At 59.7% G+C, this 18,337-nt stretch overlaps 2 protein-coding genes across 2 annotated transcripts in view; both read right to left on the bottom strand.

Annotated features, from left to right (window-relative positions):
- Positions 1 to 304: 304 nt before the first annotated feature.
- Positions 305 to 7,062, bottom strand: LOC121338027 (E3 ubiquitin-protein ligase TRIM7-like). Its single transcript, XM_041408570.1, has 8 exons — positions 6,644 to 7,062; positions 5,567 to 5,653; positions 4,723 to 4,809; positions 4,185 to 4,415; positions 3,763 to 3,785; positions 3,361 to 3,476; positions 3,184 to 3,219; positions 305 to 2,223 (listed from the first exon to the last, which is right to left on the bottom strand). Exons 1-8 carry the CDS (start codon positions 7,049 to 7,051, stop codon positions 1,709 to 1,711), a joined length of 1,503 nt encoding a protein of 500 aa, XP_041264504.1. The 5' UTR covers positions 7,052 to 7,062; the 3' UTR covers positions 305 to 1,708.
- Positions 7,063 to 10,565: 3,503 nt separating this feature from the next.
- The window catches only part of LOC121338026, a 33,177-nt gene continuing 25,405 nt past the window's right edge, over positions 10,566 to 18,337 (bottom strand). Inside the window, exons 26-30 of the mRNA XM_041408569.1 lie at positions 17,318 to 17,770; positions 16,077 to 16,203; positions 15,525 to 15,638; positions 14,311 to 14,565; positions 10,566 to 12,077 (exon numbers count right to left, since the gene is read on the bottom strand). Coding sequence (XP_041264503.1) covers positions 10,984 to 12,077; positions 14,311 to 14,565; positions 15,525 to 15,638; positions 16,077 to 16,203; positions 17,318 to 17,770 — 2,043 coding nt within the window. The 3' untranslated portion in view covers positions 10,566 to 10,983. The remainder of the gene's footprint in view (positions 12,078 to 14,310; positions 14,566 to 15,524; positions 15,639 to 16,076; positions 16,204 to 17,317; positions 17,771 to 18,337) is intronic.

Below are 18,337 nucleotides of genomic sequence, written 5' to 3'. Positions count from 1 at the left end.
TACATTTCCCAGTATCCCTAGCAGGCGAGCCGCGAGATCGCTCTCTGCGTTGCATGCTGGGGAATGTAGTTCCCGCCTCACAGCGGCGCCCCTTTGCCGCCATGTTTCCGGCCATCTCCCTTTACCTTGGGCGTGAGGGGAAAATGGGGAACATGAAAGAAAAAAGGCACAAACTCAGCAGATAACACTTCTAAGACAAAGAGCCTCACTAAGACAAAGAGCCCTTCTCATATAATTTCCCCTCAAAGAGCCCTTCGCACATCATTTCTCATCAAATGGGCTCTCCGTGAGAACAAAAGCCACTTTACGAGGCGTTTAATGAGCAGCTGGGGAAATAAGGCAGTGCACATCCCTGCGACACCAGGATGGAGGTTCACGGAGAGACGAGCAGGAGAAGGGAGACTTGCCAGTCCCCCACTTGTGCTCCACATAAACTCCTCAGGACACGCAGCTTCTCCTCAGCTCAGGGTTGGCAGATCTCGCTGTCCAGCCCCTGGCAAATCCTCTGCCATGTCTCTGGTGGTTCCAGAAACTGCCGTGTCCAGCTGATCACTTTGGCATCTCCAGGACACGACCCACAGCCCGCGTTGCTCTGCCTGGGCCCTGCCACTCACACGATGCTGCTGGATTACACGGGGAGGTGTTTGCTCCTTCCTTGAGCACGCCACATCTCAGAGATCGCCCCAGCTCCCGCTGCTCTTCCAGGTGCCCTCACTCCTGCTATCGCTTCCTGAACATTTTCCTTTTTACAAACTTTTTGAGCAGTTATCACCACTAATGGATAAGGCATTGGCTTCCTAAGGCAGGGATTGTGAGTTCTCTCCCATCTGGGGTGCCAGAACTGAGGACTTATGAAGGTTGACCTAGAACAGGGGCTAGAAAGAGTTAAAGAATAAAGCAAGTATTTAGTACAATGCCTCAATGGCTACATCATGGCCAGGGCTACACCCAAGATGGGCCCAAAGTAGGCACAAAATGAACAAGCGCTCACAAAGACTCTCACTTATAAGTATTGGTCCACTCACATATTTGATTTAATTGTCCAATTACAGCTTTAGGTTATGAAGTTCCATCCTCTTTGTTTCTCTCTCTTCAGTTCACTGTTGTTTTTACTTTTTGGGCCTGGACTTTGTATCCTTGGTCTCAAGCTAGAAAAGGATTGTTTTGTCTACCTACCCTGTGAAGAGAACTTGCTAACGCTTAACATGAAGCTCAGAACTACAGACCAAAGCAGCACAGAATCCAAAAAATATGAAGGCAAAAACTCAAGGCATCATTATCAGCTCGTGGCTCCAGCCTGGCTTCCTGAGTGTGGGGTGGCTGCACCCTCCAGCCCAGCCCAGCCCAGCCCAGCCCAGCCCAGCCCAGCCGCCACCAGCCCTGCAGTGCTGACAAGGCTGGCATGAACAATCACAGCCTCTTCCCTCCTCCTTCCCGATTATTCTGTGGCCTCAGTGCCCACAGGGAGAGGTAGGACACCATCACCATGGCATCCAGCCAGGACACCAGCATGATGGCATCCCCAGGCAGAACAGCACTTCTTCAGTGCTCCAAAGGACTTAGCGGGAGGAGATGGAGAGAATTGCAGAGGATCCAGCCCAGGCAGAGCTGCAGTGGGGCTGCAGTGTGATGCCGTGTCATTGGCACAGCTCCTCCCTGCTCAGCCAGCCAAGGGCACGGGCAGGGGCCCGGCAGCCATCCCACCCTGTCAGTCACACACCTGGATCTGGGTTTTTTCTGAATAGACCCAAAAATATGGGAAGACTTTCTCAGTGAAGGTGGCCTCCAACTGCAAGATCTGCAACATGTCCTCTGTGTTGTAGAAGGTCACTTGGCCCGCTTCATAGTCCAGGCAGACCCTGATCCTCTGGAGTTTTTCCCTGAGTGCCAGCACGTCAGGGGTCGTGCAGACCGCTATGTACTGGCCCCTCCAGTCCAGTTGCAGGGCCCAGACATTCTCAAATTTGTGCAGGTCGAGAGACTCCTTCCTTGGCACAGACTCCATGGCCACACCCAGGGCCCAGCAGCCCTCTTCCCCGACCTCCACCTCCCAGTAATGCCTCCCAGACGTGAACCCCTGGGAGCCCAAGACACTGAGGCTGCCCGTGAACCTCTTGGAGGTGTCAGGGAGGTTTTGTTTTCCAGTTTTGAACCTGACCATCTTGCAGTCGTCTGAGAGGATCAGGCAAGGATTCGCCGTCTCTGGGTCCAGCCTCACCTGCTCTAATGGATGACAGAAACATCAGTCTGTGCTTGCTGACAAGAGAACCAGCACCTCTCCTCCACCACGGGCACTCCTGCAGCCCCCTCGGGTGCCATGGGACACGGGACCCTTACTGTCCCCACAATGGCACCTGAGGGGGAAAAGAGTCTCCCTGGGGCAGGACTGAGCCAGGCAGTGTCCCCACATGCAGGGGACAGACACGATGGGCTTTGCTAAACCTGCTCCCAGATCTGCTGGATATTGCAGCCTGTGGGGAGCAGTGCATCCCGGGGGTGGGAGCAGGCACTGCTGCAAGGCAGGAGGGGCCAGGCCAGTCCCTGCTCCTGTGACAAGGGCTCACCCAGCTGGGACGCTGCTCTGCTCTGCCGAGGCTGCAGAGCCACAGCTGCCCATCCACAGGGATGTTCTGCTGCCATCCCGTGGCCATCCCACAAGGCCACACAGGTGGCACTGTGCAGTGTCACCACCCCAGACCCTCTGCTAAACCCACTCTTCCCATGACTGCAGGGGGAAACTGAGGCACGACTCTCCTGTGCTCAAGGGCATCATCCCAAAAACGGAGAGTGTGGAGAGCGGCCCCAGCACAAATGGTGCCAGCCAGACCTCGGCCCAGCAATGCTGCATCACGTGGGCCCTGAGCATCTACAAAAGCACTTCTGATCACACCTAAATGCCAGCTAAAATCATGTACAGCCCCTCTGCTTAACAGGGCACAGCCCGACACGGCCTCCTGCTGTCCTGGCCCTCGCCTGGCGTTGCAGGACAGCATCCCTGGCTCTGCCTGGCACAGGGACAGACCTGGATTTTTATAGCAGGCCTAGTCACAGCAATAGAATTCAGCTGTAGACACATGCTGGGTTTAGAGGTGGTGTGAGCCCATCTCTGCACCCAGGACATGAGGACACTCATCCTGGAAAGCTTTTCCCCCTCAGTTGTGCTCATCAGCTCCAGAAACTTACCCCTTACGCCCCAGTCTATCTCTCTCTGCAGGCTCACTGGAAGAAGGAAAGGAAGATGCATGAGTGTCTCTCCTGTGGCACCTTTCCTGCTCCCTATCAGGGCAGCAAGGCAGATGAGGATTTCCCCCTGCCAGCCAAGCCCAGGGGAAGCACAGCACAGAGCCAGCAGGGCTTTACCTTTGAATCTATCCACCATGTCCACGACCCACTGGATCTTCTCAGAGAGGCTCTCGATGCTCCTCTGCAGCTCTGGGGAAACCGGCTCTGGGATCGGGGCCTTGGCTGCCTCACAGCTGAGGGGAACAGGGAGAGGAGCTCAGAGCCCAGCCACCAGCCAGGGCCAGGAGGGAAACAGGGAAACCCCTGCAGCCACAGATCCCAGGGCAGCTGTGTCCCTGCTATCAGCACAGGAACCCCATCTTTAGGAGGGGTGCAGTGGCCTCTGGTTCCTGGTAACATCACATGAAATTCCAAACACCCAGCGGGGCAAACCGCCTCCTTCCCCGCTCCTGCAGCGCTCCCAAACCTCTGCCCAAAGGAGCTGAGCAGGAGGAGAGGGACACCGAGCCTGTTTCATACCTGCTCAGGATTCTGCCAGCATCCTGCAGGAGAGAAAACACAGGTGAGCTGTGGCACCGCCGAGGGACAGGGAGCTGCAGTGGCTGCCCAGCTGTGTGAAGCAGGTTAAGGGGGCTGGGGCTCAGCCCACACCTCATCCCAGCCCTCCCTTCCCGCAGGGCCCGGACCCACAGCGGGCACAGCACAGTGCCACACAGGGGTGTCACAGTGTCAGTGTGCAGTGTCCCAGCGTGGTGTCCCAGTGCAGTGTCACACTGTCACAGTGAGATGTCATGGTGCAACAGCGCGGTGTCACAGCGCGGTGTCACAGCGCCGTGTCACAGCGCGGTGTCCCACCATGGCCCCAGGCTGCAGAAGGTGCCAGGTGGGTGTCCCCAGCCCCAGCAGGGGTCACAATGCCCAGGGGGGGGATGCTGCCTCACCGTGAGGAACTCGACCGCCGGCTGGTCCCGCTTCTCCTGGATCTGCGCAATCACCGTGTCCAGCAGCGACTGCCTCTCCAAAACTCTGGACGTGTATTCCTCGCTCTTATTGACCAGCTCCTGGAAATTCTGCTCCAGCTGGGCCAGCAGCACCTTCTTCTTCTCCTCCATGCAGCGCTGCAGCTCCTCAAAGGTCTCGGGCACACGCTGCAGCTCCCACATCACCGCCGTCTGCAAGGCACGGCACGGAGGCTCTGAGCCCACCCAGCCTCCGGCTGCCTCCGCAGGGACACGGCTGCTGCAGAGAGGGGCAAGGATCACACAGAATGGGACCAGAGGTTTGGAACAGGAACAGCAGGAAGAACAGAGAGAGGGGTGGTAAGTCTGGATGTTGATGGGCCCAAGGAGGCCATATGAGTTGGACAGAGAAAAGAATGTTGGCATGGATAAGGAGATAAGTTTATATGGGAGAGGGAAAGATGGGACATTCCTGGGGAGACGTGGTTGAGCAGTGGGGGGTATGCGGAGGAACACACACCTGCAGGTCTTCACTTTTCTGGTCTCCTCTGCACTTCAAGTTTTCCTTCTGTTCTTGTAGAGAAAGCAGGTTGCTCTGGAGTGTCTCCTGGCGCAAGGATAAAAAAATGGCATTTCTGTTAATTTTGGAGTGACATTCACAGGAGCGAGATGATGTCACCAAACAACCCCTGTGGGGACAATCCCAATCTGGGGAGTCACTGGGGTGACCCCTGAGTGCCTGGAAGTGAGGTTTGAGCTCAGAGGCAGCAACCACCTCTCCAAACTCACTTCAGCCAGGCTGGGGAGATCCCCATCCACAGCTTTTATGGCCAGAAACATTTCTGGAATAACTTCATGTGGAAACCCTGGAGTTTGTGTTTTTCTAATTGTTTTTTTCAATTAGAAAAACAACTCTCTGCATTAGAAGTGTGATTTCTGGGAAGAGGTTTCCGGTGACAGTAGCAGGGACTCAGACATGCCCCATAAATTTGCTGCAGTATTAACAAACTCCTCATGCTCTGAGTCATCTCCTGTGTTGCAGCGAGCCGAGACCCCAGCCCACAGTGTGGGGGAGAAAGCCTGGCTGGGGCCATCTGGGGCACAAGGGACCATATGGGGACACAGAGGGGCGAGCAGTGAGAGGGAGCTGGGCTCCTGCGTGGGCTGGGGCCAGAACAGCAGGAAGAACAGAGAGAGGGGTGGTAAGTCTGGATGTTGATGGGCCCAAGGAGGCCATATGAGTTGGACAGAGAAAAGAATGTTGGCATGGATAAGGAGATAAGTTTATATGGGAGAGGGAAAGATGGGACATTCCTGGGGAGACATGTGGTTGAGCAGTGGGGGGCATGGGGAGGAACACACACCTGCAGGTCTTCACTTTTCTGGTCTCCTCTGCACTTCAAGTTTTCCTTCTGTTCTTGTAGAGAAAGCAGGTTGCTCTGGAGTGTCTCCTGGCGCAAGGATAAAAAAATGGCATTTCTGTTAATTTTGGAGTGACATTCACAGGAGCGAGATGATGTCACCAAACAACCCCTGTGGGGACAATCCCAATCTGGGGAGTCACTGACCCAGATTGGGATTGTGACCCCTGAGTGCCTGGGAGTGAGGTTTGAGCTCAGAGGCAGCAACCACCTCTCCAAACTCACTTCAGCCAGGCTGGGGAGATCCCCATCCACAGCTTTTATGGCCAGAAACATTTCTGGAATAACTTCATGTGGAAACCCTGGAGTTTGTGTTTTTCTAATTGTTTTTTTCAATTAGAAAAACAACTCTCTGCATTAGAAGTGTGATTTCTGGGAAGAGGTTTCCGGTGACAGTAGCAGGGACTCAGACATGCCCCATAAATTTGCTGCAGTATTAACAAACTCCTCATGCTCTGAGTCATCTCCTGTGTTGCAGCAAGCCGAGACCCCAGCCCACAATGTGGGGGAGAAAGCCTGGCTGGGGCCATCTGGGGCACAAGGGACCATATGGGGACACAGAGGGGCGAGCAGTGAGAGGGAGCTGGGCTCCTGCGTGGGCTGGGGCCAGGCGATGGGAGAACCAGCAGCCCCAGCAGGGTAGGTACAGCCCCCCAAGGTGGCAGCCAGACAGGGAGCCCAGGCAGCAGCCGGCTGAGGCCCCGGATCCGCGGCTGGCCAGGGACACGGCCTCAGCTGGGTGCGGAGGGGAAGCAGAGCCGTGCCCGGAGGAGCTCATGCCCAGAGCCGAGCCCAGACTGTCCCTGACGGGAGCCCAGGTGTGTGCCCCGACGGGACACTGACCTGTGCCCACAGGGGACCCCAGCCTGTCCCCGAGGCACCCCAGCCCCTGCTGGAGGCGATCCCCACCTGTGGCCGGAGGGGATCCTGATCTGTGCCCGTCGCCCGCCCCACCGCGGCCAGCCAAGGCCCCCAGCCCCTCCCCGAGCTCCCGGCCCCTCTCGCGGCGCCGCCCCGTACCCGCAGCTCCCGGGCGGCCTCTTCGGCGGGGCGGACACGGTGCCGCCGGTGCTCGGGCTCGTACCGGCAGAGCGCGCAGAGCAGGGCGGCGCAGGGCTCGCAGAACTGCGCCAGGGGCTTGCCGTGCTGGGGACACCGCGGCCGCGCCGCCACCTCCTCCAGGGACCGGGCCAGCCCGGCCACGTTACCCAGGGAGCGGATGGGGCGCAGCGAGCCCGGCTCCACCGGGGCGCGGCACTGCGGGCAGGCGGCGGGGCGCGGGGGGTTCCCCAGCACGCCCGCCAGGCACTGCCCGCAGAAGCTGTGCCCGCACGCCGTGAGCACGGGCTGCTCGAACAAATCCAGGCACAGCGGGCAGGTGGCCTCGGCCACCAGCTGCTCGCGCAGAGCCAGCACCTCCTCAGCCATGGCCGCGACGCAGACGGACGGGGACCGCACGGAAGGGGCCGGGCCGGGGCGCGACGGAAACGGGCCGGGCTTCAGGAGCGGAATGGGCTTGGGTGTGTGTGTGAGAGTATGAGTGTGTTTGTGTGTCCGTGTCATTGCACACACGTGCCTCCCTGCCCTCCGGCCCCGGCCTGCTCGCCCGGAATGCCCCCAAGCCCCGGCTGCTCCGGCCAGGAGAGCTCTGGCCTCCATCCCCACACCGCATGGCTCCGGCGCCTCTCGCAGTGTCTCCTTCACTCTCAGCCCAGCTCCAGAGCACCGGGAGAGCAGCAGCAGCAGCAGTGTGAGGGAAGCAGGGCCCCTCGAGCCTCCCGGTGCTTCTCGGCCTGCTGGGCCCACACTGGCCGTGCTGTGCTGCTGCCCTGGGCTCAGCGCCGGAGGGTGCTGGGTGCCCAAACCAAGGCCCCGCATTCAGCCATCGGTTCTGCTCCTCCTCCGCCCTCCTGTGCTGCCAGTGGGGCCCAAGGAGTGTTTTGGGGGGCACTGTCCACCCCCTGACGTGATAAAGAAGTCAAACAAACCCCTCTGCAGGCACTTACTGCCCTGCTGTGGCCGTGCTCTCCTGAGTGTCCCCGTCACCCACTGCCAGCTTCCCTGCCCCAGTGGGTCCCAGGCCCTGGGCCAGCAGCTGTGACAGGCCATGACAGCGCTGCCAGCCCCTGCCCACCGTCCCTGCAGCACCCCGGGGTGACAGCCTGATGTCCCCACTCATCTGGAGCCCCCGGGCAGCTGCCTGATGGTACACTGCCCATCTCACCCCCAGGAGGGGACAGCGGTGGCTCCTGCTCGTCCCCTGTTGCTGGAGCTGCTTTCTGGCTGCATCTGTGTCCAGTTCTTCCAGCAGCCCAGGCCAGGGAAGGCTGGGTGAGTGCCACTGGTGGCCCAAGCTGCAGGGACAGGAGCCGTTGAGTCCGTGTCCCAGCATGGGACAACGCTGTCAATTGTCACCACCGTGCATTTCAGAGTCCCTGCCACCTGCACTCAGGGCCACGCTGGCCGTGTTGTCCCACTGGCACGGGAGCTGTCTCTGCAGAGGGACTGGTGACATTTGAGCTGCTGAAGGTCACCGGGATGTTGTTAAATCCCAGCAGTGTCCAGTGGCTGGGATTTAGAGCCGTGTGTGGCGGGCGAGGAGCAGCACGAGGGGCAGGAGCTGCTGTGTGGGGCCAGTGACACAGAGCAGGGCACGGGCACTGCCAGCCTGGCCACACCAAGGCCCTGGCACTGCAGGGGACAGCCAGGCTAGTGCAGGCACCTCAGCTGGTTCATTGCCAATAGAAAGCTGAATTCATCCATTCTTAGGAAGAAAAGAGGATTCTGCCAGGTCCATGTCACTGCCAGCGTCACGGACACGAGCCACTGAGAAGCAGAATCAGTTCTGCTTTTCATTTCCCCCTTCCCCATACTTGCATCCAGTCACCCATGGTGAGGGGCATGCAGGGAGGCTGCTGAGGGACACAGGGCTGCAGCCAGGCCCTCCTGTTCTGCCCCCACACCTCCCTCCCAGCACATCAGCCCCACCACAGCACTTTTCATGGAATCCCAGAACGGTTTGGGGGGGAAGGAACCTCAAAGCTCATCTTGTTCCACCTCCTTGGAAGGGCAGGAACACCTTCCACATCATCCCAGGCTGCTCAAAGCCTCCTCCAGCCTGCCCAACTTCCAGGGACGGAAGTGTCAACTCCTGTCTGACAGCACGCCCTGACCTGAAACCCCAAACTTCTTCCAGGGAGTTGCAGGCACCACCCCAGCAGTGGGAAGGCAGGAACCCTGGCAGGAGCCTGCCTCAGCAGCCCCAAAATGCTCCCACCCACAGCGATGAGCAGCTGGTGGCTCCAGCTCCGTGTGGCTCCGTGTGGCTGCGCTGCCCTCTGGCACATTCTAGCACTGAAGAGGCCATAAATCCCAACCTAGGAGGGGTTCATACACCGGGTCTTGGACGAGGACTTTGGTTCTGCAAAGGCATTAACAGGTCCTGACAACTTCTCCCATCATTGCTATGTTTATTGATGCCACTGTCCAACATGACATCTGACAGCACCAGGAGGGAGCCTGGCGTTCTCTGGGGAGCTGGTGTCACCAGCCCCGCTTCAGATGGTGTCACCAGCCCCACTTCAGATGGTGTCACCAGCTCCAGTTGGTGTCACCAGCCCAGCTCCAGTTGGTGTCACCACCTCAGCCCCAGCCCTTCGGATGGCTCTCACCCAGCCACAGCCCAGCCTCAGGAGCTGATGCCAGGACAAGCTGGGATCCCCGGGAAGCGAGCTGCTACAAACAGGAGCTCAGACCAACAGCAGGGAGATGGATTATGTCCCACCCACCCTGGCTGCAGGTGCCCAGGAACAGCGAGGTCTTTCCTTGGAGCCAGCCTGGAGCTTCAGCAGCTCCGTGTGGCTGCGCTGCCCTCTGGCACATTCTAGCACTGAAGAGGCCATAAATCCCAACCTAGGAGGGGTTCATACACCGGGTCTTGGACGAGGACTTTGGTTCTGCAAAGGCATTAACAGGTCCTGACAACTTCTCCCATCATTGCTATGTTTATTGATGCCACTGTCCAACATGACATCTGACAGCACCAGGAGGGAGCCCGGCGTTCTCTGGGGAGCTGATGTCACCAGCCCCGCTCCAGTTGGTGTCACCAGCCCAGCTCCAGTTGGTGTCACCACCTCAGCCCCAGCCCTTCGGATGGCTCTCACCCAGCCACAGCCCAGCCTCAGGAGCTGATGCCAGGACAAGCTGGGATCCCCGGGAAGCGAGCTGCTACAAACAGGAGCTCAGACCAACAGCAGGGAGATGGATTATGTCCCACCCACCCTGGCTGCAGGTGCCCAGGAACAGCGAGGTCTTTCCTTGGAGCCAGCCTGGAGCTGCTCCTCCCCTGGGCAGGAATCCCGCCGCTCCTGCCACTGAGGAGGGCACGGCTGATGCCCCCGGCAGCGGCTCAAGGATGGCAGAGCAGTTAAACACAACAAAGTCTTGCTCTCAGTCCCTGCTGGCCCCACAGCACCCCATGGCCAGACCCACAGCACCCCATGCCTCGGGGGCAGCAGGGCCAGCCCCCCGTGGGAAGACTGAGCGCTGGGAATGAGTGTTTGGGGGAGCCTTGCGGAGGGGTCCTACCAGAAAAAGGGTCTTTGACTGCAACTAGAATTTTATTCTATTGTATAATTCAGGAGTGCATCACAGCCCCGCGAGCCGGGCAGGCACCTATCAGTGCTTCCAATCTAGACACACGCAGAACTTCCTCATCAGCTGCATCTGTTAATTACTCACCTCCCCCCGCTGGAGCTCCTCCTGTCACATCCAGCCCGGACGAGGCAGCACCTCCACAGAGCTCCTGGACAAAAAGTGACTGTGCCAGAATCAGCCTACAGAGCAGTTAACAAAAAAAAACCCCCAAAAAAACCAAAAAACCCAACAAAACAAACAAAAAACAAAACTGAAAATAAAATCTTGCCCACCCTAAGGTTGCTTATCAAATAAAAAGTTCCTCCACATTTATTAAAAAAAAACAAACAGTAGATTTAAAAAGCAGTTACGAGTCCTACTCTGGCAAAACACCCCTGTGTACAGGTTTCTTTTGTTGGTGGTTTGTTTGCTCGTTGGTGATGATTCCCCCTAAATCAGCTGCTTCTGTTAATTTTTTTATATATATAATCTTTTAATTTTGCCGCGCGTTGCTTGCTTTAATTCATTAATTTATTTCCAATCAGCCGAGTCTCCACCAGACCAGCGGCGCTACCACACAAAGCTTCCTTGATGTCCATGCCCTGAGCCGGGGTGGGGGGAGACGGACGGAGGGAGGGAGGGAGGGAGAGATCAGTGGAGGAGAAGGACGAGGAGGAGGAAGGGAGGGATGGAGGGAGGGAGGGAGAGGAAGCCTCGGCAGCCCCTCACTCTCCCATGTGCGTCCTCAGGTGGTACTTGAGCGACTGCTTGTAGCGGAAGCACTTGGTGCACTCGGTGCAGGGGTAGGGCCGCTCGCCGGTGTGCGCCCGCTGGTGCTCCAGGAGGTGATGCTTCTGCGTGAAGTTCTTGCCGCACTCGGTGCAGTGGTAGGGCCGCTCGCCCGTGTGGATGCGCTGGTGCTCCAGGAGGTGGTGCTTGCGGATGAAGCCCTTCCCGCAGACGGCGCAGGCGTGCGGGCGCTCCCGCGTGTGGATGCGGTAATGGTTGGTGAGCTTGGACTTCTCGCTGAAGGTCTTCTCGCACTGGCTGCACTGGTAGGGCCGCTCGCCGGTGTGAGTCCGCTGGTGCCGCAGCAGGTGGGAGGGCCGGGTGAAGTTCTTGCCGCACTGGGGGCACAGGAAGGCCATCTCGTTCTTGCCGGCGTGGATCCTCTGGTGCATGAGCAGGCTGATCTGCAGGCGGAAGCTCCTCCGGCACTCGCCGCAGGTGAAGGGCCGCTCCCCGACGTGGGTGATCTGGTGTTTGCTGAGGCTCGACTTGTGGCTGAAGCTGCTCTCGCACTCGGAGCACTTGTAGGGCTTCCCCGGGGGCGGGGGCCGCGCCGGGGGCTTGAGGCCGTGCTCGGGGCGCCGCGGGACCCCCACGCCGCGGCGCGTGTGGCTGCGCTGGTGCAGCAGGAACTGCTGCTTGTTGCGGAAGCTGAGGTCGCACTCGTGGCACTCGTAGGGCCCTTCCTTGAGGTGGTTGCGCTGGTGGATCATGAAGTTGATCTTGAGCATGAAGCTCTTGCCGCACTCGGGGCAGATGTAGGGTCTCTCCCGCGTCCGGTTCCGCTGCTGGCCGCCGGCCGGCTTCACGTCCCCGGAGTCCCTCTCGCAGGCCGACGGCTTCCTGACGCGGGCCAGGCTGCGGGGCTGCGCCTTGGAGCTGCACTGCGCCTCGCAGCCCAGCCCGGCCTCGTGGCCGGGGAACGCCGGCGCCTCGCTCCGGCCCGAGAACATGGCGCACGGCTCCAGCGTGTCGGGGTCATCCTCTTCCTCCTCCTCCTCCTCCTCCGTCTTGATCACGATCCCATCCTCTGAGGGGGAAAATCAAACAGCATTAGGGTCACTGGGAGGGACGGGGTGGCCTCTTATACCTCTGGGTGCTGCAGAAACACCTGCAGGGGTTCGTGCAGATGTTTGCGCTCTGGGAGCCAGCCTGTGCCACAAATGGGGCTGCAGGTGGAGCCCAGAGCGCTGGGATGGGCCACGTGCCTCCAAACACGGAGTTCAGACAAACCACCCCTGTCAGGCTCTTCTGGAGGGTGCACTCCGACCGCCTGCCAAAAGGTTTGGCAACTTCGTGCTGCTGCAGGATGTGAGGGATAAAAGCACCGAGGGATAAAAGCACCACGGGTTCGCCAGGGCTCGGGTGGCTGAGTGATTTCAGAGCAGCTCCATCTGCTGCCCTTTCACTGGGCTGCAACAACACCCCTGGCACGGCACCGCTCGACAGAAACGGCGCAGGGCTGCCGGCTCTGCTCCGGGGACAGCAGAGCCCACCTGGGACTGTCCCCTTCCCTCAGCCCCGCTGCCGTGTGGTGTGGTGAGACACCCACTCCTCTCCTTCCCAGCAGTGGGATGGATCAAGAGTGGGATGGATGGCAGCAGGCCAGGCTCCCCTTCGTGTCACCAAGGCCGGAAGTGAGCCGGGGACTTTGTTTGGTGAGAGCAGCCATCCCAGGGACACAGGGCAGGAAACGCAGCCAGCACAGCCCAAGGAAAGGCCCACAGGGCATCCCTCATGTCACCCCACACCGGACTGTGAGCCAGGACTAAATGCTCTCCCAGGAAGAGCAGCTACACTTTCCCAAGAAAAGGAAACCAATGGGAGTGGATGTCTCAAAGCCATGTCTCTCTTCCCTCTGAGGAAGGGAAAACCCAGGTCCTTCTCCCTGCCCCCTCTATGGGCCTGGGGGCTCAGCCCCCATCCCGGCCAGCACGGCCACAGCTCCTGCCCAGCCCCACCAGCCGGGCCCCGTGCCCTGGCAGAGGCAGTGGCTCTCAGACAAGGATCAGCTTCAGCCCCCTGGTGGCTTGGCTGGTTTCCCTCACAAAGCCTTGAGCAGACCACAGGACCCACAAGACGAAGCTGAGGCCCTCAAGAGCCCAACTCTCTGTGAGTTGGTTTGTGTTACACCACCACAAAGCCATCAGGAGGAAGGAACCCACCATTCCCAACCTCCCGTCCCCAGCCTTACAGCACATCTGTAGGACTTGGCCTGTATCTGCCACTCCACCAGCAGAATTCTACACATGAAACACTCAGGGCCATCATCTCACCTCTCCACAAATCACCTCATCCTTCCCCTTCCCTCCTGGCAGCTCACAAATCACAGAGCTCCAGCCATGTTCTTCCCTATCCTGTGGAGCTGCCCCGAGCAACTCCCACACGTGGCAACCTGCAGGACCTCCCACATTCCTCCAGCAGTGTCCGGTGTGCAACCATGCACTCCTCCACACCTCACACCAACCTCCTGCCCTCTGCCACAGCGGGGTTTTGGGAGCAGGGCTCACTGTGGCTCTCACAGAACGCTGTCTGAGACACATCTTCCCTTGGTCTCCGTGGGTAACCAGGGCTTTTCCCAGACTCAGAAGACTGAGCCAGTGCTTGCTCTGCTCCTGAGGAGCCATCAGAGACCACGTTGTGTGTCCACCACGCTGCCTCCTCCTCCAAGCTCAAGGGGTGACCAGAGCCACTCTTGGAAGTCGCTGCAGCCAGAAACCTTCCTTCTGGTGCTGGTTCTGGGGGGATTTAACTCCTGTCCATCCAACCCCTTCCCCACCTTTTCCTAACCCAGTGCAGCCCCCAGGCCTCCTGTCCCTGACACACCACGTGCGCAGATCAGTGTCCTGAGCGTCTCACCTGTGCAGCCCCCGTGGTGAACGATGACCCTAGAGTTTTGGGAGCAGGGCTCACTGGGGCTCTCACAGAACCGCTGTCTGAGACACATCTTCCCTTGGTCTCCGTGGGTAACCAGGGCTTTTCCCAGACTCAGAAGACTGAGCCAGTGCTTGCTCTGCTCCTGAGGAGCCATCAGAGACCACGTTGTGTGTCCACCACGCTGCCTCCTCCTCCAAGCTCAAGGCGTGACCAGAGCCACTCTTGGAAGTCGCTGCAGCCAGAAACCTTAAACCTTGTGCTGGTTCTGGGGGGATTTAACTCCTGTCCATCCAACCCCTTCCCCACCTTTTCCTAACCCAGTGCAGCCCCCAGGCCTCCTGTCCCTGACACACCACGTGCGCAGATCAGTGTCCTGAGCGTCTCACCTGTGCAGCCCCCGTGGTGAACGATGACCCTCTGGATCTCGCTGAAGTCGGCTCCGTACTCGGAGGAGTCCCCCAGGCTGGTCCCCGGGAGGTCCCTCGGCGGGGACACGGAGCCGTAGGGGCTCTCGCAGGCCGCCTCCTCGTCCGGGCTCTGGAAGCTGCCCTCGGACTGCCCCGACATCCCGTGCAGCTCGGGGTTCTCGGGGCTGTCTTCAGGAAGGAGCTCCTCCGTTTTGATCACCACCCTTATTCCAGCTGCAGCAACGAGAGATTGTCACCTGCCGTCACTGCCAGGAGCCAGAATGAGGGACCTGCTCCCAGCAATTCCTGCCAGCACCAGCTGCTGATCCCACTGAGGGCTTCATCTGCTCGGCCTCTTCTGCTCTCCCTTCAGCCCCTGCCTTTCACCCATCCATGCCACGCTCCCAGCTCCAGCCCAGGACCCTTCACTTGGTCCACCCAGCCTGGGGTCGTGGTGCCACAGCTCAGCATCCCTTGGCCACCCCACATCCCCCAGCTGCAGCTCCACGTGGGCCTTTGATTTTCCCCTTCCCACTGGCCTCAATTTCATTTCAAGATCCTTGTGAAGGAGAGCACAAGCAGGGTGTTGGTGTGACCCCCCATCCACAGCCTGGAATCAGGGATGAACAGTGGAGATGACACCATCTCTTCCAGGCCACCTCCTTATCTCCTTATCAGCCCCCTTATCGCAGAGCAGGAGTCGCTCTGGGACTCGGGGTCACTGGTGCCCCATTCCCAGCCCAGTCTTGGCCCTCACCATCCCATCTCTCTGCACACAGCCTGGGACCAGGCATCCCTGCCTGGGAGGATGCTCCAAGGATAAACCCAGCCACCATCCACGCAAAGAGAGGGTGGAAGATTTTCTGGGTGGATGGGCTCTCCCAATGGGACCCGATTCCCCTTCCTTGCTGGGCACACTGGCTCCCTGAGGACCTGGTCTGGTTGCAGATGCTTCCCTTGCTGGGAAGGGCTCCCAGCGCCCAACTCTCCAGGCTCTGCTTGTCCTGCTTTCTATGTTGAGCTGTACCTGGACATCAAACCTCCCATCAGCCCAATTTATCCCATTCCTAGGCAAGGTTTCTCCAGATAAACCACATCAGCCACAGCTCCCACCAACATCTGCTCCAGCCTTGGGATGAGCACAACCTGGGAACACAACCCAGGGCTGCCCTGGTGCCCAGGTGCCGCCTCACCTGCCGTGGCATCAGTAATGATCTCACTCTCCTCCAGGTCCTGCTCATTCCTGCCCCGCGATTCCTCCCCTTGCTCGATCTGAGACAAAACACCAGGTTTGGAAATTGCATAGTCTGTTGAGAGACAGAGGGGTGGGAGAGAGGGATTACTGCACTGGGAATCTGATACTGGCTTCCACCTCTTCCCAGCACGCAGGGGACACGTGAGGACACTCGGGAACATCCACAGGTGCAAAATCCTCTGCAGGGGTGCAGGGGCTGCTACCCACTGCAGACCCAGAGGATGCAGGGAAACCCTCCCAACAGCCATGGGGAAGGAAGGAGCTGGTTTTTGATGGCATAACTGTGGCTGGAAGAGGTTTGGGAGGTTTCCAGCCCACCTGCCCACAGGGCATCCCTCGCCCAGCCAGAACACCACCACAGCACGAGCTGGAATAAACCCAGACTGAAAACATCCAGCTGTGTTTTCAAGCCTTTGAAACGGGACGTTTGGGTCTCATCCAAGGAGGAGGCAGAAGGAGCCTCAGAAGGGTGAGGACACCCCGTATTTACCCAGGGAGATCAGAGACTCGTAGTTCCCCTTCATCACATTCTTGTAGAGCTCCTTCTGCCACTCCTCCAGCTTCTCCCATTCCTTGTCATTGAAATAGACGGACACGTCATCAAAGGTCACCGGCACCTGCAATTCCAACAGCAGCTTCAAGCAGGAGCCTGGACACAGCCAGGCTTCAGCTCCTCCGAGGCCATCAATGAGCTGCTTTTAACATTTAAAACAACTCCTGGGCAGGTATTTCTTTGGGAACAAAGGACTCGACCAAATGGATGGTTGCTGGTGATGAATCCAGACTGGGATTTCCCCAAAGGACCCTGAGCTCCTCCTCTCAGTCCCTGCTTTCTGCAGGGTGATCAGGCTTGGGGGACCATAAGGGAGAGAAAACCCAGGAGCTGGGATGGACTCATCCCTATTGATGAGCTGACGTAACTCCCGGATTCAATTACCCCAGAACTCCAGGGAAAACTCTACCCAGGCCCACAGGGCTCCCCATTATCCCTGGTTACTGTGTGCCCACCATCTGCAGCTTCCCAGCTTGTTAGCCAAGGAATAATTCCTAAGGATAAATTCAGGATGTGCAAAGTGTGCCGTGCTGGAGTGGAGCTCTTATGAGGGAATGCAGCACTCCAATTCTGTCCCCTAACTGCACTAATGGGGTGCCAGGGTCTGAACCCACCTTTTCCTGATCCTCTCTGCTCTCTCCAAGATACTCCCTCTCCCATGTCCTACGTGGTCTCATTTGCACACTCTTTTAGCAGGAAGGTTGTGAAATTCAAGTAGGAACTGAATATTGATGGTGGGCTCTTTCCAGAGCTATGCCCAGGGAGCTCATCTGCCTTCCTGAATCCCAAAGCTTCCCCCTTCCCTGCAGCAGCAGCTCCCACTTGCTCCTTCCCTGGCCTGGGAGACTCTGCAGCGTCAAGGTGGTCAAAACGGGAGAACCACAAAATCTGCAGTGTTTCTAGAAACGGTGGCAAAAAAAAAAAATGAACGAAAAAAGAGTCAACGGCCCCAGGGCTGTGCAGCGCAGTGGAGCAGAACTGAAACCTCTGGCCTGAGTACCAGGATGTCCTTCCATCCCTCCGTATTTTAGCCTCAGCAGGGGATGAGCTGGGAAGCTGCACTAGGCAGCTGCAAGATTCACCAGAGCCGGGGCTGTCCCCGCTCACCCACCCCGGGCCTGCCCTCCGGGAGCATTTCGGGTGCAGTGCCCGGCTCCCGCTGCCCAGGACACCGTTACCTTGGGGACTTCCCCCTTCCTGCCTGGGGGCAGCCGCAGGATCCAGAAGTTCCTGTTCTTCAGCAGGTTCTCCATGTTCTCCAGGCGCCGCTGGAGCAGCCCGTACTCCTGGATGAGGGTGCCCAGCGCCGCGCACTTGCTCTCCAGCTGGTTCCCCAGCTCCGCCGCCGTCTTCTCGCAGTCGATCAGCTTCTTCTCCGCCATCCCCGTCCGACCCTCCAGGTCCAGCAGGCGGGTGGAGTGGGAATCCACCTTGCGCTCCACCGCCTGCACGGCCGCCACCACGGTCAGGGACAGCTCAGCCGTCTGCGTCTCCCGCTCCGAGGTGCGCTCGGGCCCGGCGGCCGGCCGGAGGGGCGAGGGGCAGCGCGGCGGCCGCACCGGCTCCGGCGCCTGCGGAGGAGACAAGGGCGCGGGGTCAGGGCGGGGGATGCCCCCAGGGGGATAGGGACCCTGCCGGGGTGATAGAGACCCGCCCGCCCCCGGTGTGACAGGGCCCCCCGGGGCGATGGGGACATCCCCGGGGCGATGGGGACATCCCCGGGGCGATGGGGACATCCCCGGGGGCGGGGGCCGCTGCAGGGCCCGGCGCTCGCCGGGGCGGCGGGGACGTCCCCGTGTCCCCGCTAAGCCGCTTACGGCGGCCCCGTGCCGGTCCCACGGGACGGGCAGGACCCGCCGCGGCGGGGATGGGGGGAGGTGACAGCGCGGGGCCGGGAGGTGACACGGGTGCGCGGGGTCAGGGCGGGGGATGCCCCCAGGGGGATAGGGACCCTGCCGGGGTGATAGAGACCCGCCCGCCCCCGGTGTGACAGGGCCCCCCGGGGCGATGGGGACATCCCCGGGGGCGGGGGCCGCTGCAGGGCCCGGCGCTCGCCGGGGCGGCGGGGACGTCCCCGTGTCCCCGCTAAGCCGCTTACGGCGGCCCCGTGCCGGTCCCACGGGACGGGCAGGACCCGCCGCGGCGGGGATGGGGGGAGGTGACAGCGCGGGGCCGGGAGGTGACACGGGAGGGCACCT

The sequence above is a fragment of the Onychostruthus taczanowskii genome, unplaced genomic scaffold (genome assembly GCF_017590055.1).
Source record: "Onychostruthus taczanowskii isolate IOZ18803 unplaced genomic scaffold, ASM1759005v1 scaffold3, whole genome shotgun sequence".
NCBI lineage: Eukaryota > Metazoa > Chordata > Aves > Passeriformes > Passeridae > Onychostruthus > Onychostruthus taczanowskii.
This window is presented reverse-complemented; position numbering and strand designations above follow the sequence as displayed.

What these genes read in the sequence shown, in the direction of transcription:
- LOC121338027 (XM_041408570.1), bottom strand. Translation starts at nt 7,051, where the DNA reads ATGGCTGAGGAGGTGCTGGCTCTGCGCGAGCAGCTGGTGGCCGAGGCC. An exon ending in GCTGGCAGAATCCTGAGCAG is followed by an intron (nt 3,477 to 3,762) that starts GTATGAAACAGG and finishes TGTTCCCCTCAG; the next exon opens with CTGTGAGGCAGCCAAGGCCC. An exon ending in CATGGTGGATAGATTCAAAG is followed by an intron (nt 3,220 to 3,360) that starts GTAAAGCCCTGC and finishes TCCTTCTTCCAG; the next exon opens with TGAGCCTGCAGAGAGAGATA.